A 25,308-nucleotide genomic window follows, 5' to 3' on the forward strand; every position below is an offset into this window, starting at 1 on the left:
TGTTATGAATTAACTACTTAATATGCAAAATGCGCTTAATTTTCGCAGCTAGAAGCAAGAGACTGACAAGACCCCGTAAGTATAAACACTTTATTCAGGTAATATAAATAATAATAATGTTAAGAAAGTTGTAGAATCTAGCAACCTGTGATACCAACAGTTCCTAGACTGTGCCAGAAATGACCGCTGCGAGCTATATCGTGATAACTCGAATAGTCGCCGTGTTTTTACGTCTTGAGGGCGGTTCAGGGTAGTTTATACTAAATTCCAAAAATAACTCTTGTCTACTTACTCTTTTGGCATCTTAAACGTATTAAGCAAGGAAATCAAAACAAGGTTGAAAAGGTATGTTTTACGTCTCTGTGAAAATATTATTTCCGCTGACGTTTCGAGGGTTAGCCCTTCATCATAGCATCACCCCGAGCCCTGACACCTACGCCTGTACGCGGACTTCCTAGTCATTCTACAGTTGTCTGTAGCTTTTTGTTCTAGGGATACTATGAAAAGCAGACAACTACGACAGTAATTTTCATGTGGTCTAAAATAAATTTTAATTTCATAAAAAATCAATCGTGGGTTTGAAAAGTAAAATGGTTGTGGGAAAGGAAATATGCACTTATTGCCTTTTTTATATCTAAAATAAATACATTTACTAGTATTTAGTATTTGCTAGTCGATCTAAAGTACTCAATATCGCCTCGAGCCGCCCTCCAAATGATCGACTTTCTCGACCTCGTTCCCTTTTTGTATTTATAATATTTTTGGGGAAAATTACCCAAGTAAATCCCTTCTTTTGTCAACGGCTGCTACTTCACAATACAACTTAGTATATAAAACTTAATAATTACTATAATCTGGATTATATCTCTTTTTTAATTTGAAATTGTCATGAAAAATTGTGATTGATATGTTTGTGCTAAAGCAAAAAAAAAAGTATATGGTATATATGGTATAATTATTTTTATGAGTATCTATATATAATAAGAAAGAAAGAAGTGACATTTATCACAAGTTCGTAACTTCACATAAAGCGTACCGTCACGTTTTCCTGCCGCACTGACATCAGTTTCCATCCGGTCGATTACGTAACAATATTATTTTACGGAAAATATTTCAAGATTATAAAAGCAGTTTGTCTATTGCATGTTCTTTGAGGATGTGACTGATAATTTAGAGCGGATGGCCTGTTAAATAGCGCGGATTCTAATAGATTATTTTGTGTCTTGTCGGTTGAGGTTGCCGTCGGAAGTAAACTGGCCCCTTTAAGCCACCTTGTTAAATACGACTTTTGGAACTTCGAGCCACACCGATTATTATGAGATAACAGGAAGAATATGACTTTTGGAACTTCGAGCCACACCGATTATTATGAGATAACAGGAAGAATATGACTTTTGGAACTTCGAGCCACACCGATTATTATGAGATAACAGGAAGAATATGACTTTTGGAACTTCGACCCACACCGATTATTATGAGATAACAGGAAGAATTTTCACTTTTTTCTTTCTTGCATAACTGACACGTACTGTAAACAACTAACCTACACATATCACTTCATTTCACTATACCTCCCCCTCTTTTTATCTATCCTCAATCTTAACTATCTTCCCATGTGAATTTCTATTTCTGGCGTTTAGCCCCGATGCAAATGCCATCTTATAGGTATATACCCACCAGTCTGACTGAAAGTACTGAAAGAAGAAGTCCCATGCTCATATCTTTTCCGGGCTGCCTTTTAAAACATAAAGGCCGCAAACCATCCCATATGGGGCGGGTCTATTCGTGCACATCTGAAGAGGAACCATTGACAACGCCATTGACGGCGTCCTGTCCGTCGGTATGTCCGCTGTCCTGTCCGTTTTCTCTTGTCTGTCTTTCTTTCTCTTCTATCGCCTGCCAGCACTCCATGTTTTTGTGAACAGTGTCTATCACCTCCTTGGTCTCCGGTAAAAGCTCGTGAAGAACTCTAAATGAAAAAGAAGCAGAATTGTTGAAACAAGATGAACAACCCTTGTGGGAGGGTAGACGTTTATTTAAGGGGTAGTACTTGTTAACTTGAAGGGCGATGTTCCTAGGAAATCTTAGTTGTGGGTAGGATAGGGTAGCGTATATTTGTGAGGCAGTACTTACTTGTAGACTGGAAGGGCGATGTTTCTAGGAAGTCTGAGTTTGGGGTAGGATAGGGTAGGCGTATATTTGTGAGGCAGTACTTACTCGTAGACTGGAAGGGCGATGTTTCTAGGAAGTCTGAGTTTGGTGTAGGATAGGGTAGGCGTATATTTGTGAGGCAGTACTTGTAGACTGGAAGGGCGATGTTTCTAGGAAGTCTATCTGAGTTTGGGGTAGGATAGGGTAGGCGTATATTTGTAAGGCAGTACTTACTTGTAGACTGGAAGGGCGATGTTTCTAGGAAGTCTATCTGAGTTTAGTGTAGGATAGGGTAGGCGTATATTTGTGAGGCAGTACTTGTAGACTGGAAGGGCGATGTTTCTAGGAAGTCTATCTGAGTTTGGGGTAGGATAGGGTAGGCGTATATTTGTAAGGCAGTACTTACTTGTAGACTGGAAGGGCGATGTTTCTAGGAAGTCTATCTGAGTTTAGTGTAGGATAGGGTAGGCGTATATTTGTAAGGCAGTACTTACTCGTAGACTGGAAGGGCGATGTTTCTAGGAAGTCTGAGTTTGGTGTAGGATAGGGTAGGCGTATATTTGTAAGGCAGTACTTACTTGTAGACTGGAAGGGCGATGTTTCTAGGAAGTCTATCTGAGTTTGGTGTAGGATATGGGTAGGCGTATATTTGTAAGGCAGTACTTACTCGTAGACTGGAAGGGCGATGTTTCTAGGAAGTCTATCTGAGTTTGGTGTAGGATATGGGTAGGCGTATATTTGTAAGGCAGTACTTACTCGTAGACTGGAAGGGCGATGTTTCTAGGAAGTCTGAGTTTGGTGTAGGATAGGGTAGGCGTATATTTGTAAGGCAGTACTCGTAGACTGGAAGGACGATGTTTTCTAAGAAGTCTATCTGGAGTTTTGGTGTAGGATAGGGTAGGCGTATATTTGTAAGGCAGTACTTACTTGTAGACTGGAAGGGCGATGTTTCTGGGAATTCTATCTGAGTTTGGTGTAGGATAGGGTAGGCGTATATTTGTAAGGCAGTACTTACTTGTAGACTGGAAGGGCGATGTTTCTAGGAAGTCTATCTGAGTTTGGTGTAGGATATGGGTAGGCGTATATTTGTAAGGCAGTACTTACTCGTAGACTGGAAGGGCGATGTTTCTAGGAAGTCTGAGTTTGGTGTAGGATAGGGTAGGCGTATATTTGTAAGGCAGTACTCGTAGACTGGAAGGACGATGTTTTCTAAGAAGTCTATCTGGAGTTTTGGTGTAGGATAGGGTAGGCGTATATTTGTAAGGCAGTACTTACTTGTAGACTGGAAGGGCGATGTTTTCTAAGAAGTCTATCTGGAGTTTTGGGATGCACGCACGTTCGCGATCCATCATCTCCATCGGGGTGAATCCCATAACTTTTTCCTGGAACATTCACGAAAAACGTGGTGTAAGGTAGGCTAAACGCTTCATTGTCATATCACCAGATAGACGGTTTTTCACGTTTTGAAATGACAACAGTTTTTACCATTGCCAGTGCAAATGGAAATGACAGTTGAATGACAGAAAAATATTTCTAATCCAAACAAATCATTAGATTAGTTTAGATGCATGTCTAACAAGGACCATTTATCCTTTGCACTGGCAACGTGTTTTGAAGTTAAAGATCACCCAACTTGTAATTACCAGATCTCCTTGGCTGAAGAACTCGGTGTAAATCAGATCCTTTAAAACAAAATAGCATTACCATTACCATGGTGTTGAGTGTTGCCTTGCCTACCACAGGTTACTCGAAGGTTTTTATTCCCGTGTCTTTCAATTGGGCGATGCTTCACGTCGCGGACGAAATCAACTTTTGACGCGCAACGAAACAAGATGGCGGTGCAACGAAACAAGATGGCGGTGGGCATTGCCTAATTATGCACGAAGGAAAGTGACTGAATCAGGCCCGTACCCAGGATTTTTCTTAGGGGGGGGCGGGGGGGGGGGCGAGGGAGGGAGTTCGCTGATAAAAATCTAACCACCTCCGAAAGAACAAAAGGGTTTTTTTTATGCCTTTGCAGTGTCTCTACGTGACGTTTATTGTCGAATTTGGCTACATACCAGAGTGATCTTATGATTTTGAGTTTTGTCTACAAACTACAAATAGCACGTCTATTGAGAACCAAAAGTGGACTTTCGGCCGTTGTGGTGGGGGGGGGGGGGGGGGGGGGTTCGTTCCACGGGCCTGGGTGTTCAATAAAAGAACTCACGGCGATTTTTCTCGTTCCCTCGAAGGACTTGGTTTGGTCCGATAAGTCACTTGAGGTCATCATGAGACAGAGGAGTAGATTGCGGTGTTCCACTTGGTCAGCCTTGTAACCCTCTAAAACAGCACAAGCAGAAATGGATTGGTTCTCAATAGAACACGAAAGAGCAATCGCGCAAACAAGAGACCCACTATAACGGAAAATGGAAACTTTGTACTAACAAAATAAATATATAATAAATTCGGTCACGACATCTGTTAAAAATATGAATAAATCATGCGATTAGTTGTTAAAAATATGGATAAATCATGCGATTAGTTTTTTTTTATCATATATCTTGATGACAAAGTTAATAAATAAATTTTAGGTGCGTTAGGCTAAGTGAATCGAGTAGATCGTTTCATCCTTATTTACATGCATTTGCATTGAAAACGGCTCATGGATAATACGACGTTTGAAAACTTAGCCTTTTATTTAGGATTGGTTGGGATAATGGTTGAGAATGTTTTTAGGGTGGGTATAAGGTAGGGGAATGATGCGCCCCGTGAATGGGACGGACTGGAAAGCACAAGAGAAAGAAAACCCTCTCACTTGAGAAGGAAAAGTCCCCGAGTCAGAGCCAGGACTCGAACCTTGTGCACAGAGGTGAGAGGCCAGCGCGCTAACACGCTAAGCCACCCGTGCTTCCAGATACAGACTATGAACGAATTAGACTATTTATCATACGTAGGTGGGAAACTTAAATTAGCCGTGGAATTAGACCTTCTGTTGTTCATTACGACAAAATACGCATTCGTTAGCACGTCGTTAAAAATTAAATAAATAAATAAAATGTTTCACGGGTACACACTAGCCACTATGTTATTCGTAATTTGTGTTTTTAACAGGTCTAAGTCACAGATTCCAAAATGGGCACGTCTGCGAGCTCAATCTCTCGCTTAGGAAAAAAAAAAAACTTTAGTGGGATCCTCTTAAGGCGTCAAACGTCGATAAGGGGTAGCTGTTTTTATTTGACTACGCATTACTCAAAGGCGTTTTCATAACGAGTTACCGACAAAGGGGGCCCAATGCTAAAGGTTTTTATAACAAAAACTCTATGATGAGATAGGAGAGCGAGTAGGACTAAAGCTCGATGTGTCAGCCAAATAAATATCCATACAATTTACCCCATTCCTCCCTTCCCCGTCCTGCCCTTGCGCCCTAGCGCGAGCGCCTCGTCACCCAACCCTTTGGGCTTGCTTTGAAAGCTACCGTCCCGCCCGCTTTGGGTCGCTTTACGGTCCTTTTGGACTCTGAGAGAGCCACTTGGAGCAAGTCTACCTTTCACAGACAGGATGAAAGCACTAGTGATACAAAACAGAAAGAGAAGGGACGTTTTTGTTTCTACCTTTCGCCATATTGTTGATATCCTTCAGAATCCTAAGGTGATGGGATAGATCTGTGGCCAGGATGATGTAACGAATCAAATCCAGGACTTTCTCGAATTCCTGGAAAACATCACAGCATCATAAATGAACAGCAACAATTCAGTCTAACTTGACACCGTTAATATAAGCTCAACAACTGACAGTAAACTAACTTTTGCTGTCGTTTTCATTCAATATTGATTGACATGAGATGGAATCCCGAACCATCTAAAAACAATGTTTTATACTAGCCTTCTTTCGCAGGCATCTCGAGTGTTTTTTTTTTTTTTTTTTTGTTATTTTACTTTTTCACTATTTTTACGAATTGGGGTTTCTGTGGCGAGTTGAACCGGAAGAGGGAAGGTAACAAAATCCCTCGACCCAGGCCCCACTCTTTCTTGAACACGTCACAGCAGGAAAACTTTTTCCACTCGAGACGCCTGCGGAGATGGATAGTTTTATACTTCAATTACCAAGTCGAAAACACAGCAATAGATCCCACAAAACAGTTAATGGAAATAGATACTTCCGCACTATTTCGCTCGAATGACAAAATGGCGGCTGACAGGAACTCTTTAACTTCCTTTAGATGTTATGCGTGTGATTTTCACGAGCAAGCTATTTTAGTTGGAGAATCTCTTGCACAGGGATAACCTTTACCCCTGTGTGTCGTTCTAATTCGGTGGACACAAAAGCCCATTCGTCACAAAACTCCCTGTTAATATTTCACAAGTAACCAAGCCTTCGTATAAAAGACAGACTTGGTCAGGGTTCGCCTCTCCTCCAAACGAGGCTTGGCTACCTTCCAGTACAATGGGGGAGTATCGACATGTCTAGGAATGACAGAAGTTCGCCTGCTCCGTGCGCGCTAGCGCTCGCCACCTCTCAAAATGCAAATTCCTTCCCCATGTGGCGAATTCTATTGCTAACTACGTTCACCACGGTGGCAAATGCCCGTTTCCTATACTCGTGAATTTTTTTAATCACGATCTTTTACCTGGAAATCATAAATCGCAAATCGGGAAAACACAAGCCGAAGAATGAACTCTCGTTTTGCGCCGTTTCCTAGTTCCGGGCAGCATAATATTTTCACGAAGAGGATAATTCTTGACAATCTCCAGTTACTATTGGTTACCATATTGTTACTATGTTTCGCAAAAAAAAAGGAACGGCATATTTCGCGAGATTTTGCGATTTGGGTGCAGAAACATTTTTCAATTTCGCAAAAATGTCAAAAACGCATTTCTTCGAGAAAGATTACAACAAAACAAAAGTGTAGAAATCATATTGTGCTTGATGCTATTTTCTTATACATTTACATACATCGAAGCTGTGAGACAAAAGTTTTGAATCATAAGTTCTTAATCGTCTTTGTCTTGGTCGTCATTAAAAAAAAAACAAGGGAAAAAGAACGGAAAAGGTATTGAATTTTGCGATATTGAAGTATCGGGATTTCGCGGGGCTTTAATGTCGCGAATTTAAAGAGACCAATAAGGTATCTTGATAAAATTGTTTGCTATAGCTTCTCGGTTGTTGCTAATTACCATCCGTGTGCCTTTTTGGCTTAAAATTAGCTACAGATCTTAGCGCACAAGGAGCTTTATAGCATCTGATACTAACCCGACCCTCATAAACAATAGTTTAATGCCTTTGATCCCATGCTACATTTATCATGTAAGGTAATTTGTGTTTTAAATACTCTTGGTCAGTGAAGAAGAAGATTCCTTACCGACTCCGTGAGGTTTTTGAAGATGTTACACCCAGAAGAGTTGAGTATGCACACTGTCTGTGCGAAATGATGTCTCTGTGGATAAAGATGAGAGTTAAGATACTTCCCCTCAATTGAAAATAGTAGAGTCAACTGACGTATAATATCAGCTTGCAAGAGGAATGGGTATATACCATTCCTATGTTCTCCGCTTGACAAGTTGACAAGTTATGTGGTTCCCACGTTAAGGATGGAAAAGACATGTATCATTACAAGTAACCTATTCAGAGAAGGAATGTTGATCAACAAATCCTTTGCTATTGTCTACATTTGAAAATACTACGGTGTATTGGAATGAAAACTTCCAAATAACCACCAATGTATGACGCTGGTACTTTATCAATAATATTTGATGGAACCTTCTTTGGGGCACAAATAGGGTCTTACCTCCATGACAGAACCTTCAGAGCTGTAAAGAGCCGCGAGTGTAGAATTCTGACAAGAAACGAAAACACAAAGATTTCAATTGCCAATGTTATTATCACCGATGCTGCTACTTTAGACTTATCCTATTGGTGAATTAAAGAAGTTTGTGATCGTTGTTTGAGCTATGTTTATATTGTTAGCCACACATCTCCAGCCCCATCCCTCCAGCTTCCCTTATCCCACATTATATGAGTGACTCAGTGCATCAGCGTATAGCTCGCCTCTGCTAAAAAGGGTCGAGGTCGAGACATCAATAGTATTTCGCTGTTTCTCGGCTAAATTTGACTTGTTGAACGTATGCGGACATACCAAAAGCTTGTGTTTCTCAGTCCCAATGGATACCGTAGACCCAAGCGGTAATTACCCCGATCGTCCCGGCAAAATCGCTAGCGTCGGATTACAGCAAATGCCAACAAACCATATATCAATTTAAAGCTTAATGATTGTACTTTCCTCCTAATATAATCATTTTTTATACGCGCTTAATTTTGAGTGCTTTTTCCTGGTCCGAAGTGCGAAATCGATCACTTTTAAACATGCGAATTATTTATACACGCCAAAAGCGCGTAACCTCCCGGGATCTGCTTTATATCTTTCGTCATGTACTGAACTGACAAACCGTGTCTACATTTGACGTTCACACAGCCTCGTTGATTAATAATCAAGGGTCAAAGTTAGGCGTGGAATAATTTTGCTTTTTGGTTACAACGCTCTAATTAAATCCGTAGCAAAAAAAGCTATTGATTATCCGCGGCACGGTGTGACAGAACAATATCTATACTAGACGCTTGCCAAGTTGCGCAGGAATCGGGCGATTAGAAGTGCACCTTTAATTCACATTTTTAGCGTAAGATGGGGTGAAATTTGATTGCGAGATATCGGGGATTGAAGTTGTGTAAACATTAGAGGCAGCGTGACAGTAATGACAGACGAAGAGCAAATAGAGCCGCGTATGGCAACCAATCACATTGCACGCTCTACACGCAGCGGGAAAACTCTTAGGCGCTCAAATGTCATAGCGCTAGACGTGCAAGTGAAGGAAGATGCCTAGACCGAAGCGATCTTGCACAGAAGAAAAGAAGAGCGCGGAAAACTTAAAAAGACCGCGAACGGAGACAACTCTTATGGCGCGCCGTTTGTTTCAAAACTAACAACACCCTCTGTGTGAGATAGTTCAAAGTTCGTCGCCCTCTTATAAAAACTGCCCCCGCTAGTTCAAAGTTCGTCGCCCTCTTATAAAAACTGCCCCCGCTACTTCAAAGTTTGTCGCCCTCTTATAAAAACTTCCCCCGCTACTTCAAAGTTTGTCGCCCTCTTATAAAAACTTCCCCCGCTACTTCAAAGTTTGTCGCCCTCTTATAAAAACTTTCCCCGCTACTTCAAAGTTTGTCGCCCTCTTATAAAAACTTCCCCCGCTACTTCAAAGTTTGTCGCCCTCTTATAAAAACGTCCCCCGCTACTTCAAAGTTCTGCGCCCTCTTATAAAAACTTCCCCCGCTACTTCAAAGTTTGTCGCCCTCTTATAAAAACTGCCCCCGCTAGTTCAAAGTTCGTCGCCCTCTTATAAAAACTGCCCCCGCTACTTCAAAGTTTGTCGCCCTCTTATAAAAACTTCCCCCGCTACTTCAAAGTTTGTCGCCCTCTTATAAAAACTTCCCCCGCTACTTCAAAGTTTGTCGCCCTCTTATAAAAACTTTCCCCGCTACTTCAAAGTTTGTCGCCCTCTTATAAAAACTTCCCCCGCTACTTCAAAGTTTGTCGCCCTCTTATAAAAACGTCCCCCGCTACTTCAAAGTTCTGCGCCCTCTTATAAAAACTTCCCCCGCTACTTCAAAGTTTGTCGCCCTCTTATAAAAACTGCCCCCGCTACTTCAAAGTTTGTCGCCCTCTTATAAAAAACTTCCCCCGCTACTTCAAAGTTTGTCGCCCTCTTATAAAAACTTCCCCCGCTACTTCAAAGTTTGTCGCCCTCTTATAAAAACTGCCCCCGCTACTTCGAAGTTTGTCGCCCTCTTATAAAAACTGCCCCCGCTACTTCAAAGTTTGTCGCCCTCTTATAAAAACTTCCCCCGCTACTTCAAAGTTTGTCGCCCTCTTATAAAAACTTCCCCCGCTACTTCAAAGTTTGTCGCCCTCTTATAAAAACTTTCCCCGCTACTTCAAAGTTTGTCGCCCTCTTATAAAAACTTCCCCCGCTACTTCAAAGTTTGTCGCCCTCTTATAAAAACTTCCCCCGCTACTTCAAAGTTTGTCGCCCTCTTATAAAAACTTCCCCCGCTACTTCAAAGTTTGTCGCCCTCTTATAAAAACTTCCCCCGCTACTTCAAAGTTTGTCGCCCTCTTATAAAAACTTCCCCCGCTAGTTTAAATCGTCGCCCTGTCTTTGAAACTGCACGCCCGCTGTTTCAAACTCAGTCAAGCGATTCTTAAAAACAATCACCACAGCTACCCCAAGCTCAAAGCTGTGTCGCCGACTTATAAGAACTGCCCCCGCTAGTTAAAAGTTCGTCGCCCTCTTATAAAAACTTCCCCCGCTAGTTCAAAGTCTGTCGCCCTCTTATATTCCCCCGCTAGTTCGAAGTTCGTCGCCCTGTCTTTGAAACTGCACGCACGCTGTTTTTTTTTTTTTTTTTTTTTTTTTGCTAACTTTTAGAGTGTGCCTATTCATCGAATGGCATAAATAAAAATTTTCACCCGAAATAAAATACGCATCAGGATTTTAAATGTAAAGCACTTAGAATCTATGTAATAGGTGCTAAACAAATGATTAATTGATTTATTTTGAAAGCAAGATATTGTTTTTAATGCTGTTCCTACCGAGGAAACTTGGAATGCGTTGTTTGTCCCCCTGTGATCTAGGTCATGGCACAAACAGGCGACAAACAGAGCCATCCTTTCGATGTCCCTACACAAAGAAAGATGAGAAAGAGCTTATTATGTTAGGGCACGAACAGGGATATCAGATTGACACTGTTGTTGTCGTTGTTGTTGATGATGTTGCTGTAGTTGTTGTTGATGATTTGTTTTTGATGTTTTGTTGCTGTAGTCTTTTATTTGTTGCTGAGTCATCGTTGATGTTGCAGCTGTGGTTTCTGAGTCGTTGCTGAGTTGTCGTTGATGTTGCTGTAGTTGTCGTTGCAGCTGGTCTATCGTTTTACTTACTGTAGTTTGCTTTCCATATGCGAATTCTTCAGAAGAAGATAACAGAAATGAGCGACCGTGAACGCGTGCGTCCAGTTATGGTACGGGGGATCCCGATATCCCTTGCGAACCATCAACGTGAACCTGGAAAATAGAACGGAAACCGTCAGTTCCCCCAAGGATCCAGGAACGATGCACAGAAACATGGAGTGGAGGGTAGAGGGAATGAAGGGGGGGTGGGGGGGGGGACAGGGGATGTAGGTGGAAAACGCAGAGGCGATTAAGGTTTAAATCATTAACTGACTTATTACATGGCATTTATCATTATCTATTAAGGCCGATTTGGACGGAACGATTTAGTTGTATGCGGCCTGTCTACGACATGTCTTAGCCATGAATTAAACACTACGACTTTCGTAGCGGAGTCTTAGTCTGATTTACACGCTACGACTCGAGTTGTAGGTGTCGCATACAAGTCGTGCTGTCTAAATCAGCCTTTATTTATTTGTCCCCTTAAAATCCCTGCATCTCAGTTTACATTACCTTATCAGCGTATCGCGAGGAATTTTCCATCTGTCAATTATCCCTAAGTCGTCAAACATGTATAGCGCGGCCTTAAAATAAAAGAAACGTAAATACAATCTTTAAAGTACAAATGTACCTCCGTAGGGCGTCTTCCTTCCTATGATCCTGGCGACAATATGTTTTTACAGACGATATCTGCGAAATTTTTCTCATATCATCTACTTACCCTAACAGTCTCTTCCATTTGGATAGTGCGCGGCGCAAAGCTGAACTTGTCGAACCCATGAGGAATTTCCTCATCAGGTGAAGATATCTCGTGAGCTGTGAGTCTCTGGAGCTCCTCCTCAGAAACCTGGGGCGAGGACAACGGTCAGGTAACGGAGACATTAGGGAGCTGCGCGCGTGGCGATCAATACAATTGCAATGGAATAAGCAAAACATTATAGTCAGAGACAGTTTAAAATAAAATAAGGACATTATATTTCTACAGCAGCGAACGTAGTTAGTGGAGTTTACAGTGCAAACGTCCGCGTCCTCAATTGACCGTGAAACTTGGAGTTTTCACGGAGTCCGTAGTTTTAGGGAAAACGGCTGAAATGTATCAAACAGAACGCATTCCCACGTGCTGCTATAGAATTCTGAATCAAATTAAATTGTTTTCTGCCGTCGGCATCCGCGTTGCCGTTGTCGTTGCTTAAGCCCTATTATGTTACCGATATAAACCTATTAAGACTGGGCTTTTTCAGCCTGTGTAAATGACGGTTATGGGATTTTTTTGGCAATTTGTGACTGGGGGAGGGAGGCTAAAAGTCATTTTGCGCTAAGGTTAGGATTACCCCATTTGGTTCGGGCTCAATTTGTAATACAAATTTGAATCATTGTCTAACTGAAAAGCATTTTGTACTTCTCGTGGTACAATCCTACAATATACCACAATAATACTTCAGGTATCTATGTAAGTGCCACGAAAATTGGCGGGAAAACGCACGGCTGAATATCCTACTTCTCGTGGTAAAATATACCACAAATATACTACAAGTATCTATGCAAATGCAACGAAAATTGGCGGGAAAACGCACGGCTGAATATCCTACTTCTCGTGGTAAAATATACCACAAATATACTACAAGTATCTATGCAAATGCAACGAAAATTGGCGGGAAAACGCACGGCTGAATATCCTACTTCTCGTGGTACAATATACCACAAATATACTACAAGTATCTATGCAAATGCAACGAAAATTGGCGGGAAAACGCACGGCTGAATATCCTACTTCTCGTGGTACAATATACCACAAATATACTACAAGTATCTATGCAAATGCAACGAAAATTGGCGGGAAAACGCACGGCTGAATATCCTACTTCTCGTGGTACAATATACCACAAATATACTACAAGTATCTATGTAAGTGTCACGAGAATTGGCGGGAAAACGCACGGCTGAATATCCTACTTCTCGAGGTACAATATACCTCACTTCAAGTATTTATGCAAGTGCCACTAGATTTGGCGGGAAAACGCGCGCCTGAACATCCGGGACTTACGTGCATGTGGTATATCATCAGCTCGCTACAGACTTGGCTTCGGTGCCAGGCGGTGGCCGCTCGTTTGTATAACATGGACTGCAAGTTAGAAGAATGGTGGTTGAGACTTTGAAATTAAATGAAAGGATAAGCAGTAATATGCAATAGCTTACATGAAATATACTGATTCCGCAGTAGATGGCGAAAGCTCTCGTCAAATCTTCATCAAACTTCGTAAAGCATTTGCCTGAAAAAATATATTAGTGACCCTGAAAATGTCGTAGCAAATATTAACAAACGCAACTGACTGTTTGGCTGTTTCCAAGATTTGAAGGCAGCACGGTCAACACCAAGCGAAAAGAAACGGATTTGAAAGGGGAGAATACCCCCCCCTTCCCCCTCAGATAAGTGGCTTAGATAGCTATACGTCAATACACCCGTAGTCCTACTATACAGCAAAGTCCCCTATCAAGTTTTCTTTAAAAAAAATAGGGACATACCATTGGCTTTGTTACAGAGTTCTGCAACTCCAATAACACCTGGAAGAGAAACGAAGGATCCAATAAAAAATACAGAACACAGACTCCTCAAGAACTTTGTTAAAAACGATGGGCCTTACCATCATCGTCTTTGATAGGAAAGCACAGAATGTTCCTGCGTAGGAAAACGGAGAACGTGATAATTTATTGAGTGATAAGGTGCATACCGAGAAATACCAAGGGACAATTTTTTTATCGCAACGTGCATTGTAAAACGTAGTCTGAGTAATAGGCACTTTTTTTGTAAAATAGAGAGTATCAACATCGTCTTGGGGTTAGTCTTCCAAAAAGTGGGTCATTTCTTATTAAGTAATTTTCAAATACTATGCTTTTTCCGTATGATACCTATGACTGCGCACCCCCCCCCCCCCCCCCCCCCAGCTAATCCTGGGTAAGCGCCTGCGAACGGAGGGGGAGCGGTGCTAGAGACGACCATGACTATAAAAGGGTGAAAATACCTCGTTTTGAACCCTGTTTTCACATCAAGGCCGCGGTAAAATAGTGGGTGGGTGTAAGCATCCTTGATGTTCAACAGCTTTCCTGAAAATACCACAGAATCGCGCTAAGCACACCCCGCAAGTCAATACCAGCAAAAGTTTCCAGATGCTTTAAATATTTCGTTTAGATTCTAGAATAGATAATAATCGAATCGCTCTTCAAGCAGGTGGAATGCTAAATCCAAAGGGCGCAAAGACAACATGATCGAGTCGAGGGCAAGTGGTGCTGCAGTCGACTTCCGATTTCTCGCCACGGAACACAACTTATGGTCGAAATTCGGAGCCCGAAAGACACAGGCACTACACAACAGCAGCCAAACTAAGCCAGGGTTTTCATCCCATGAAAAAAAGCATAGATATTAGTATGCCTTTTTGATGATGGCGTGTGGAGAAATTAAATTCTGATCAAACTAACCTGTCATGGCTACCTGCCCCACAATCCCTTGGTTCGTTGGTATCCTCAGATCTCGAGAAGCCTAATATCAAACAACTGTTTGTGAGAAAACTGTACGGGGAGTGGGAGAGGGGGTAAGCCGATTTCGAGTAGTTAATGCCCCGTTTTTTTATATACGTAGCAGGCCTCTAAATGTTGGGGAGCACAATTGAGAAACATTAACAAAATATAGGGGGCACATTTCCTTATCCCTGCTACGGCCCTGGAACATGTATTTGGGTTGGAGGTACGGACAATTTTGGGAGCTGCACTGATAATTTTGACCACAGATCGACCAAAAATACAGTGTTAGAGAGGAGAACGATAGAGAGTTTGTTGAAGATACGGACGGCCCACACGTAGTCTCCTCTAAGCCCAGCTGTCCGTACACTCAACCCACCTGATTGCTTGGTATTTCACCATCAAACACTTTCGCCACTAGTTCGTCTCGTTCTCGATCGAGGAGAAACAACGAGCATCTAAAACATAGGGAGATCTTTGTTAACTTAGAACTAATAAAAGTAACCTTGCTGTAACTCAGTCATAAATATTTAGGGGGCCCAATAGTGGTGTAGTGGGTGCCAGTAGGATGTGGCGGGTGACAGTAGGATGTGGTGGGTGCCAGTAGGATGTGGTGGGTGCCAGTAGGGTGTGGTGGGTGCCAGTAGGATGTGGCGGGTGCCGGTAGGGTGTGGTGGGTGCCAGTAGGATGTGGTGGGTGCCAGTAGGATGTGGTGGGTGCCAGTAGGATGTGGTGGGTGCCAGTAGGGTGTGGTGGGTGCCAGTAGGATGTGGTGGGTGCCAGTAGGATGTGGTGGGTGCCAGTAGGATGTGGTGGGTGCCAGTAGGATGTGGTGGGTGCAGTAGGATGTGGTGGGTGCCAGTAGGGTGTGGTGGGTGCAGTAGGATGTGGTGGGTGCCAGTAGGATGTGGTGGGTGCAGTAGGATGTGGTGGGTGCCAGTAGGATGTGGTGGGTGCAGTAGGATGTGGTGGGTGCAGTAGGATGTGGTGGGTGCAGTAGGATGTGGTGGGTGCCAGTAGGATGTGGTGGGTGCCAGTAGGATGTGGTGGGTGCCAGTAGGATGTGGTGGGTGCAGTAGGATGTGGTGGGTGCCAGTAGGATGTGGTGGGTGCAGTAGGATGTGGTGGGTGCAGTAGGATGTGGTGGGTGCAGTAGGATGTGGTGGGTGCCAGTAGGATGTGGTGGGTGCCAGTAGGATGTGGTGGGTGCCAGTAGGATGTGGTGGGTGCCAGTAGGATGTGGTGGGTGCCAGTAGGATGTGGTGGGTGCAGTAGGATGTGGTGGGTGCCAGTAGGATGTGGTGGGTGCCAGTAGGATGTGGTGGGTGCCAGTAGGATGTGGTGGGTGCCAGTAGGATGTGGTGGGTGCCAGTAGGATGTGGTGGGTGCCCGTAGGATGTGGTGGGTGCCAGTAGGGTGTGGTGGGTGCCAGTAGGATGTGGTGGGTGCCAGTAGGATGTGGTGGGTGACAGTAGGATGTGGTGGGTGCCCGTAGGATGTGGTGGGTGCCAGTAGGGTGTGGTGGGTGCCAGTAGGATGTGGTGGGTGCCAATAGGGTGTGGTGGGTGCCAGTAGGGTGTGGTTCATGCCAGTAGGATGTGGTGGGTGCAGTAGGGTGTGGTGGGTGCCAATAGGGGTACCCTATTCTCTCACTGCTTGTTTATGGTTGCCCCTCATTGTGAAGGTATTTGTGCAGTTAAAGCAAATCAACATCATTTTTATTAGCCTGGGTATTAGAGATATGTGTGAGTTGTATGGCCAAATACCAGAACAGCTAATTACCAGAAGGCAGGTCACAATGCTCAGGATACATCATAACCTAGGGTTAGAACACCAGTCTTACATCAGCGGGCCTAACCCCCCCCCCCCCCCCCCTCTCTAACAGCCAAAAATACAGTAAATGTATGAGACATCATCTAAAATACAGGCCCCCTCCTGGTAAAAACCTGGCTATGCCTCTGTACATACTGTATGTTTAGTAGCTTATAGTACGAATAACCTACCTCTCAGCATTTGTAAGGTTTTTCGCTTCTGTCATAATCTCATTGAGAAGAACACTAACTTCGTCTAGATGACAACATTATATGGGTTAGAAACCTTGCAGTTCAATCATGATATAAACTTTTATTAGGGCATATCAATTATTAAAATGCTTACCTACATGCCTGAACAAATTTTGTGCTACTTTTAAGAGATGCTGAAAACAAAGAAGAAATAAATGCCTTGAAGAAAGGAACAGGCTATACAGATGTCCTGTTTTGATAGAGAAGTCCACCACCCCCTTTCATAAACCTGCTTATTATTATATCATTAGTACAAAAGAATGCTGGCAATATGCTTCACATATTTGTTCCCCCCTTCCCCACCCCTTTCTGTTCAGTACCCTTACCCCCATTTCTCCCCTGTGAAAATTCCTACATCTGATGCATAACAACAATTTTTCTGGAAAATCATCATTCTGGGGGATAATCCTAAAAGCGCTTCATAGTTCTGAAAGAAAAAGGTAGATTTTCCCAGGGGTAATGAGTGAGATAACGCTTAAGGTTGTGTACCTCTTGTTGTCGCTTGATGACCATTTCTTTCTCCCATTCTAGTGTGTTCTCTAGAAGTGCTGCGATGTTGGAGCAGCAGAATCTAAGGTTATGTTCATCGGCCTTAGAAAATCTAAAAGAACAAAATAACAAATTATCACCGCACTGACATCACTATCCTTCATCATCATCTCTCGTCATATCATATCTCCATTATCATCATCATCAACACACTAACACCAATATCCATCATTATTATCATCTCAATCATTATAATCACCACCACACTCACACCACTATCCATCATTATCATTAACATCACAACACTAACAATACTATCCATCATCATCATCATCTCAATCATTATCATCACCACCACCACCACACACCACTATCTATTATTATCATCACTATCACCACACTAACAACACTATCCATCATCATCATCATCTCAATCATTATCATCACCACCACCACCACCACCACACAACACTATCCATTATTATTATCACCATCACCACACTAACGCCACTATTCATCATTATCAATAATCATTATCTCCATTATCATCATCATCACCACACTAATGCCACTATCCATCAATTATCATTAATCATCATCACCACACTAACACCACTATCCATCATCCATCATCATCATCATCATCATCACCACCACCACACACCACTATCCATTATTATCATTAACATCACAACACTAACACCACTATCCATCATTATCATCAACATCACCACACTTATTATCATCATCATCATCACCACACTAACACCACTATCCATTATCATCACCATCATCATCATCAACACACTTACACCGTTATCCATTATACCATATTCTGAATGAATGAATCCCACCATCTGCTTAAAAGACAAACTAATGACACAAACAAACAGTGCAAGCCCTGGTTTGGGACAGATTCCATGCACATACCAGCTTGAGTCCCCTGGAACTAAAATAATGCAAAAACTTGTGAAATTTTTATAATCTTGAGGTTATTTGCAACTTGTTCCCCTGAACCGAGCCTTGCACTATATGTATGTGTCCATGGTGCCTATAACCAGTGGGCGTAGGGAAACTTTAAACTGGACTATGGTCTTGTCCACAGCAAGTACCTATATGCTGGATGCCTCTTGTTAAATGCACAGATAACAGCTATGACATTGTTTGTTGTACCACAGACCACTGGTGCACATAGGATGGACTTGACATGGACGTCTATAGAACATAATAGGGTTATCATACTCATAGATTTCATTTATGCATATGTAAGTCCTTAAATAATCAGTGGATGACATCACCCGAGTAATATATTTCATTTTTAGGTCTGTCTGTCCTCTAATAGCCCACATATGACTCACAGCATTTCATAAACAAAAAAATACACAGCCAGACAGCAGTGCTAGCATTTATTATTTGCGTAAAGGTAATTAAAAACTTGGTGACTTGCACTAAAGAATCGTGTGACTTCTAGGGTGACAAGCTCATGTGTGTCCCAGCATTTAATGACAAAATAATCAGCCAGGAAGATTTTGTATGTCATAAAAAGCTTATTTTGATTTAAAGAGGAAAAAGAGGGCATGCTCATTACCCCTTTGGCCACCATAAAATGGTTGACTTATAACTAGATCTGCACACCCCCCCCCCCCCCCCAACAAGCAAACCATGGGCCCGCATCTGAAAGGTACCTGTTATGCTACCAATGTCGTGCATTTGTCTTGAGGTCTGTAAAAGGAGAAAGAACTATTTTGATTGCAATACAATTTTGGTAATGGAAGCGCTAGGGGAGGGGTGTAGATATTATTAATATTATATTATTAATAAATGAGGAAATTTGTTGTAGACATCAAATAATATAAGTCACTGACCTTTTTAATATCATAAGCATTAAATAAACTCCCAGACTGGATTGTGTCCTCAAATATACTACCAGCTGCCTGTTAAACAAAAGAGCTAAAGTTAGCCTTACCTAATAGAAGTTCCATATCAAGTGAACTTTGACTACTCACAGTTTATCGAGTACCACACCCAATGTATTTAAGCAAAAGATAATTTCCTTTAAGTTAAAATAGGGAATTATCTAGTCTCACCTCAATTCGTTTTTCATGAAGAGCATCATCAGATTCAGTCTAACAATAAAAAAAATTAAAAAGAAATGGCAAACACATGGCAGATTTAATAAGGCAAACACACACCTTATTATAGAGTTCTCCAGATGTTTCATCAACAATCAAAACTACTGTAGCTTCAACACTGACTTGTGACGTCACCTGAGAAATTCAATACAAATTATCGCCTGGGGTCTTCTATCAATTAGCCAATCACAGCGTGCGTACTATTGTAGCCATATAATAAATACAAATTAATACAAACTACAGAGTTCCAAGAGTACTCACATATTTTTCTAACTTTTCACAAAATGGCCCCACGCCTGTTTCTAGTGACCTTCCTAGAAAGACAAACACCAAACATGGTATTCATTTACATTCTAGGTATTTGGAAAAGGTATTTTGAATAAAATAAGGGGTGTAGTGGGGGCTACTAGGGTGTGGTGGGGCTACTAGGGGTGTGGTGGGGGCTACTAGGGCTGTGGTGGGGGCTACTAGGGGTGTGGTGGGTGCAACTGGGGGTAAGGTGTGGGCTACTAGGGGTGAGGTGGGGGCTACTAGGGGTGTGGTGGGGGCTACTAGGGGTGCGGTGGGGGCTACTGGGGGTAAGGTGTGGGCTACCAGGGTGAGGTGGGGGCTACTAGGGGTGTGGGCTACCAGGGTGAGGTGGGGGCTACTAGGGGTGCGGTGGAGGCTACTGGGGATCTGGAGGGGGCTACCAGGGTGAGGTAAGGGCTACCAGGGTGAGGTGAGGGCTACTAGGGGTGAGGTGAGGGCTACTAGGGGTGTGGTGGGGCTACTAGGTGTGTGGTGGGGGCTACTAGGGGTGTGGTGGGAGCTACTAGGGGTGTGGTGGGGGCTACTAGGGGTGAGGTGAGGGCTACTAGGGGTGTGGTGGGGCTACTAGGTGTGTGGTGGGGGCTACTAGGGGTGTGGTGGGAGCTACTAGGGGTGTGGTGGGGGCTACTGGGGATCTGGAGAGGGCTACCAGGGTGAGGTAAGGGCTACCAGGGTGAGGTGAGGGCTACTAGGGGTGTGGTGGGGGCTACTAGGGGTGTGGTGGGGGCTACTAGGGGTGAGGTGAGGGCTACTAGGGGTGTGGTGGGGGCTACTAGGGGTGTGGTGGGGGCTACTAGGGGTGCGGTGGGCGCTACTAGGGGTGAGGTGGGCGCTACTAGGGGTGTGGTGAGGGCTACTGGGGGTGCGGTGGGGGCTACTAGGGGTGTGGTGGGGGCTACTAGGGGTGTGGTGGGGGCTACTAGGGGTGTGGTGGGGGCTACTAGGGGTGTGGTGGGGGCTACTAGGGGTGTGATGGGGGCTACTAGGGGTGAGGATGGGGCTACTAGGGGTGTGGTGGGGGCTACTGGGGTGCGGTGGGGGCTACTAGGGGTGAGGATGGGGCTACTAGGGGTGTGGTGGGGGCTACTAAGGGCCACCTAACTTACCAAACATCTCCAGAAAGGTCTTCTGTCTTTGATACTTGCAGTGCTCAATTTGAAATTTCAACATATGATCTAAGCTATGAACAATCTGAAAAAAAGGCTATGTTAGTATTATTGTGTTAGTATTATTGTAGAAATGCGGGTTCTTTTATTCCATTATTTTTATTAGAATCAGCAGAATAATAAAAAACCCACCCTATTCCAATACCTGATTTCTTGCAAATTCCAGAGTTGGCAGAAAATTCTCAGAAGATTTACACACAATCTGAAACAGGCAAAGAAAATTAATGATTAAAAAAATATATATTTCTATTGTTTTGGGGCGATTTCCCAACATTTCTTAACATTCAATAAGCCAATTACAATAGACAGGCTCTTAACAATTCTACTAATCCTCCTGATAAATGCCATATAATACTACATAGTACCTTGTTTATTGGGGATTCATAAAAAAATATAAAAGCCTATAAAAGTTCCTTTATATCTACCCAAGCAGTGCTAGCCCTCTGTTAACCTAAGCTCCTTCCCTTTTCTGAATTTGGGATTTTCAAAATAAAGAAAAATCAGCATAAATTGTGATCCTAGAACTTACAGACGCTAGGCCAACTAGGCGATCATCTTTATCCAATAACGGCAATAATGTTACTGATGAGATAGAGATAAATGTAAATGATCTGTTACATATAATGAACAGAACACTTGTAAAAAGACGAATAAATCCATATATAGACAATAAAAGATTACCAAAGAAAGAAACTTATAGACCCCAAAAACACCTGACCCTGACCCTGTGTCTCAAATGTTTAACCGCTTAAAGAAGAGTTTCCTTTCTGATGTACTGTAGGGTAAAATATACTGTCAAAATTGTTATCCCCTCCTCCCTCCCCCCCTCCCCCCCCCCCCCCCATCCCAATCAAAAAAGGAAGGTAGACACCCTCCCCACACAACAGTATATAAGAACCCCCCTGGGGAACCAAAGTTCACACCAAGCACAAACAGAACTTGGCTATCTCAAAATTTTTTGGTAGAAACAGTACCTTGATTTGATGAATTACAGTCTACAGTTGATGGCATCAGTGATGCAAACGGGTCATCATCATCTAGATGTTGTACTTGAACTATTTCTTTGAATTCACAAATATTACTAGAAAAAGGATAAAAAATGTTCAATGTAAAATCTGTGGCCACAATAATTTAATTGAGGGGAGGGGTTTCAAAGCAAGAGAACAAAATCAAGAGACAAAATCAAAGCTGAGCCTTAGTAGTTTACTGTTCTTGTTCAAAATCATTATATATGTGCAATTATTGTAGATTTTTTAGATAAGATGTTTTAATTGGAATTCTGGGAAATTCGTTTTGAAAATGAGAAAAAAACAGTGAATCAATTAGGTTAGGGAAGCCCTTATTTTACATGATTGAAGAGTTTCAATAGAAACTCTGACTTACCCTATCACCTAACATCAAGCGCTAGACATTTTCAAGAGCCATTAACTAATCAATTAAAAGCTCAGCTTCACAATTCCCACAATATATCATTCATGAACATTTATTTACTAACCTTGCTATGCCTGATTTGGGTAATATAACTGGATTTGTTGAATCTTTGGCAAAAGCTTCTAAATCACTGCTCTCAGGATTAAGAATAAATAGAAGAACATCAGCCTAGGATTAAAGAAATAGAAGCATTTAGCAGACGCTAAAACAATCTGTACATCACATGGTAAATCACTTATTGTCTATTCACAGTATCAAGCTCAAATCCATTATCTTCTATTGTTTATCTATATACAAAGCAAAACATTTCAGCAAGTCATAGAAAATTAAACTATATACTATGACAAAAATTTCTTTGGGAGATCTCTATAACTTGTGTGTGCCTTGCCTTTGCACATCCTCACATTCATCTATGGGAAAAGTTTGGGGGCACTAATTTGAAGTGGGGGGCATAATGTAAGCTGAGCAATAAAACAAGCATTTACAGCAGTATATCAGGGAAAAACTTTTTGTAGAAATCATAGGTACTGTACGACACTTCTAACTAAAACTTTGTTAAAGCCTTTGTAGTTTAATAGTTGATAACATGGCCCTCAAAAAAGATTTTAAGCTCGAAGGTCTGTAACTATCACATTGAAATCGTTTGTTTTTATGTTTGGTAACATGGATGAATTCAAACATAGGAAATCTTTAACCTGATTTTCGCTATTTTAACAGCAACTGTAAGATTCACCCCCATGAGTCTTAAACTTGATATGCAACTTTATAAGAGAGTATTTTTCCTCATTATTATCTTATAGGGTATTACGGTTTGAGCCAAATCCTATAAAAATACAATCATTACTCTAATAAAGAACAAGTTTAATCTATAATAGACATGTGTTGCTTTAAGAGAAATGGTTACGTTTGGCTTCTTTAGAAAAAGAAGGAAAAAGCAACGGTTGCTAAGTATGTTAGTACCCCTGTAGAGAATGTTATATAATTCGGGTGATTTCCGTTTGTATGAGAAAGCAGAGCACTCACTTATACTTTGCCCTCCAGTCTAGAATGTATCTTAACCCATGAATATTACTTTACTTTTACACTTTGAATTAAAACTGTTATTGTTTCCTTAGGCTTGGGAAAGCAGATTGTTAGTGTAGAAAAAGATATGCGTCACAAATACATTTAACTCTATCTAGGCTTTCTTATGTGCAGTTTTGAATAGCATAATGACCCCCTCCTGATTTCAATACAAAAAAACTTTGCAATTGCAGTTTTCTCAAACCACCAGCAAACACAATCCGTCTTTAGTAAAATCTGTATAAAAATAAACCTAAAAAATAAAAAATGCACAGAGGTTAGGAATTAATTTAAACGATAGCTATTTATGACTAAATAAATTTCCCATATATCCATTAATCTAGGGTTAAAACCATTACAGCGGCAATTTAGGAATTAATTTAAACGATAGCTATTGATGACTAAATAAATTTCCCATATATCCATTAATCTAGGGTTAAAACCATTACAGCGGCAATTTGTAAAGACTTTAATGTAAATATTGTACCTGCTATTACCTAGACTTATCTAAATGCAGTCAAATTCAAAACAACAGACTTGGGCCAGTGGCGCTTATTTAGTATAAATAATAATATTGGATCGTTATGAAAATTTTTAGAACAAGAAACGACGCACGAGCGGGTTTATAGGATTTTACCAGTTTACGATCGTTTTTTTATTTACTTTTATTTTTATTATTTATTTACTTAATCGCGTGACATCTCGCATTACACCTCTAGGGGATACGTGGCTAAAAAGCCGAAAAGTTACACGGTGTTTGTTATTTTTATCGCTCATCATCATATCAAAATGAAAGTTTAAGTTTGCATTTAAAGGCTTGTTCATTTTTCATTTTGTTGAAAAATGCGGTGAGGCGGAAATTATAAAGCTATTATGACAGAAAAAAGGCTTGGTGTTGGCTCGTCAAGTAATCAGTTATACGAAGAATAGATTCTTAATCCTCGAGTATTAAGAAGTTTAAATATACGGCGCGCCAATTCTGCGACTGATGAAGTGTAATCGCGTAGGGTAAAACCACCATTGCGTTTTTGCCGCGTACTCGAACACCCGATTGAGGTCAAAACATTTCAATCTTTTATCCTTTAAAAAAAGACCCTTAGTTGGAAAGCAAACACTCGAATAAATGAATTTTTGGAGGATAAACTACTCCATTTTTACCCCTGTTAAGACTTTACTATAAACACACTAGCAATGTCAGATTATCCTGATTTTGAGGAAGTGGGGTAAATTACTATGCGAACCAGTAGTTATTGAATCGAGCATCAAGTGAATTACGGAGCAGTGTCATAGGATAAGGGATACAAAATAAAAAATTGTAAATATTTCAACTCTACGATCTTCGGTTGTATATGTTAATGGAGGTTTTCTTGATTTTATGGTCACGGTATCTCGCTGAAATTTTAATGGACGCTCTCTGGTATGATATGGATGAAGTGTACCTTATCAACCAAAACATAACATAGCGTTGCAGCTATTGGTCTCGGTGTATGCCAAAAAAAAATGACCAGAAATACGCAACCCAATATAAGCTAAACAACATCGCTTACCGCTTGAGGCAAAAGACATCGTAGCAATCTCTCTGCATTCTTAGTAAACGATGCAGGATTTGACTGCGACCATAGCTCCGTTAAAGCATTCTAGGAGACAAACAACGCTTAGGGCAAAACATTTTAAACGGAGCAAGTACACACAAAAGTAAAAAAGGATTTCCTTGTTAGAAAACACTGTTAGTATTCAAACAGACAGAAGAAGAGAGTAAATATCTCCCAAAAAAATGCGAGAAGTTGAAGTGGACCGTTGTGCATTTTGTTGGGATTTGTTGACCTACCTGGGCTGAGGATGAAAATTCAACACCACGACTGTTGTTTGTATCAGGAGGCAGAAGAGTATCTTTGATAAACCTCAATTTGTTAGTGAGGTATAACAGAGCGGAGACCAACATCTGATGAAACACTAGAACCATTTCTTCCTAATGTAAACTTTGAAGACAGGTTAACAACGGCCAAGATGA

General features: G+C 41.6%; 2 protein-coding genes across 5 annotated transcripts in view; one reads left to right on the top strand and one right to left on the bottom strand.

Annotated features, from left to right (window-relative positions):
• Positions 1–1,364, top strand: part of LOC5510202 (mitotic spindle assembly checkpoint protein MAD2B) — a 29,572-nt gene extending 28,208 nt beyond the window's left edge. For all 4 annotated transcript variants that reach the window (XR_007313991.1, XR_007313990.1, XM_048733614.1 and 1 more), the window contains one exon: positions 49–1,364. The gene's annotated coding sequence lies outside the window, so the exon portion shown is untranslated. The remainder of the gene's footprint in view (positions 1–48) is intronic.
• LOC5510214 (cGMP-dependent 3',5'-cyclic phosphodiesterase) lies at positions 77–25,261 on the bottom strand. The gene is made up of 34 exons (XM_048733611.1): positions 25,126–25,261; positions 24,845–24,934; positions 22,300–22,403; positions 21,779–21,885; positions 21,334–21,386; positions 20,950–21,006; positions 20,745–20,829; positions 19,588–19,640; positions 19,387–19,461; positions 19,282–19,320; positions 19,060–19,128; positions 18,880–18,916; positions 18,307–18,409; positions 17,195–17,306; positions 16,800–16,839; positions 16,646–16,709; positions 15,021–15,099; positions 14,603–14,663; positions 14,149–14,230; positions 13,771–13,805; positions 13,652–13,690; positions 13,325–13,398; positions 13,173–13,250; positions 11,850–11,975; positions 11,642–11,712; positions 11,120–11,242; positions 10,775–10,862; positions 7,919–7,966; positions 7,493–7,567; positions 5,745–5,844; positions 4,361–4,473; positions 3,795–3,833; positions 3,427–3,533; positions 77–1,969 (listed from the first exon to the last, which is right to left on the bottom strand). Exons 1-34 carry the CDS (start codon positions 25,258–25,260, stop codon positions 1,780–1,782), a joined length of 2,751 nt encoding a protein of 916 aa, XP_048589568.1. The 5' UTR covers position 25,261; the 3' UTR covers positions 77–1,779.
• Positions 25,262–25,308: the final 47 nt, after the last annotated feature.

This window comes from Nematostella vectensis, chromosome 10, assembly GCF_932526225.1.
Source record: "Nematostella vectensis chromosome 10, jaNemVect1.1, whole genome shotgun sequence".
In the NCBI taxonomy this organism is placed as follows: domain Eukaryota; kingdom Metazoa; phylum Cnidaria; class Anthozoa; order Actiniaria; family Edwardsiidae; genus Nematostella; species Nematostella vectensis.

Bases quoted from the DNA above. Each gene is read 5' to 3' on its own strand.
- LOC5510214 (XM_048733611.1), bottom strand. From the start codon at position 25,260: ATGGTTCTAGTGTTTCATCAGATGTTGGTCTCCGCTCTGTTATACCTC. The intron at 11,976-13,172 runs GTAAGTCCCGGA...TCCTCGCCCCAG, and splicing joins TGATGATATACCACATGCAC to GTTTCTGAGGAGGAGCTCCA. The intron at 5,845-7,492 runs GTAAGGAATCTT...GATGTTTTCCAG, and splicing joins TCAAAAACCTCACGGAGTCG to GAATTCGAGAAAGTCCTGGA.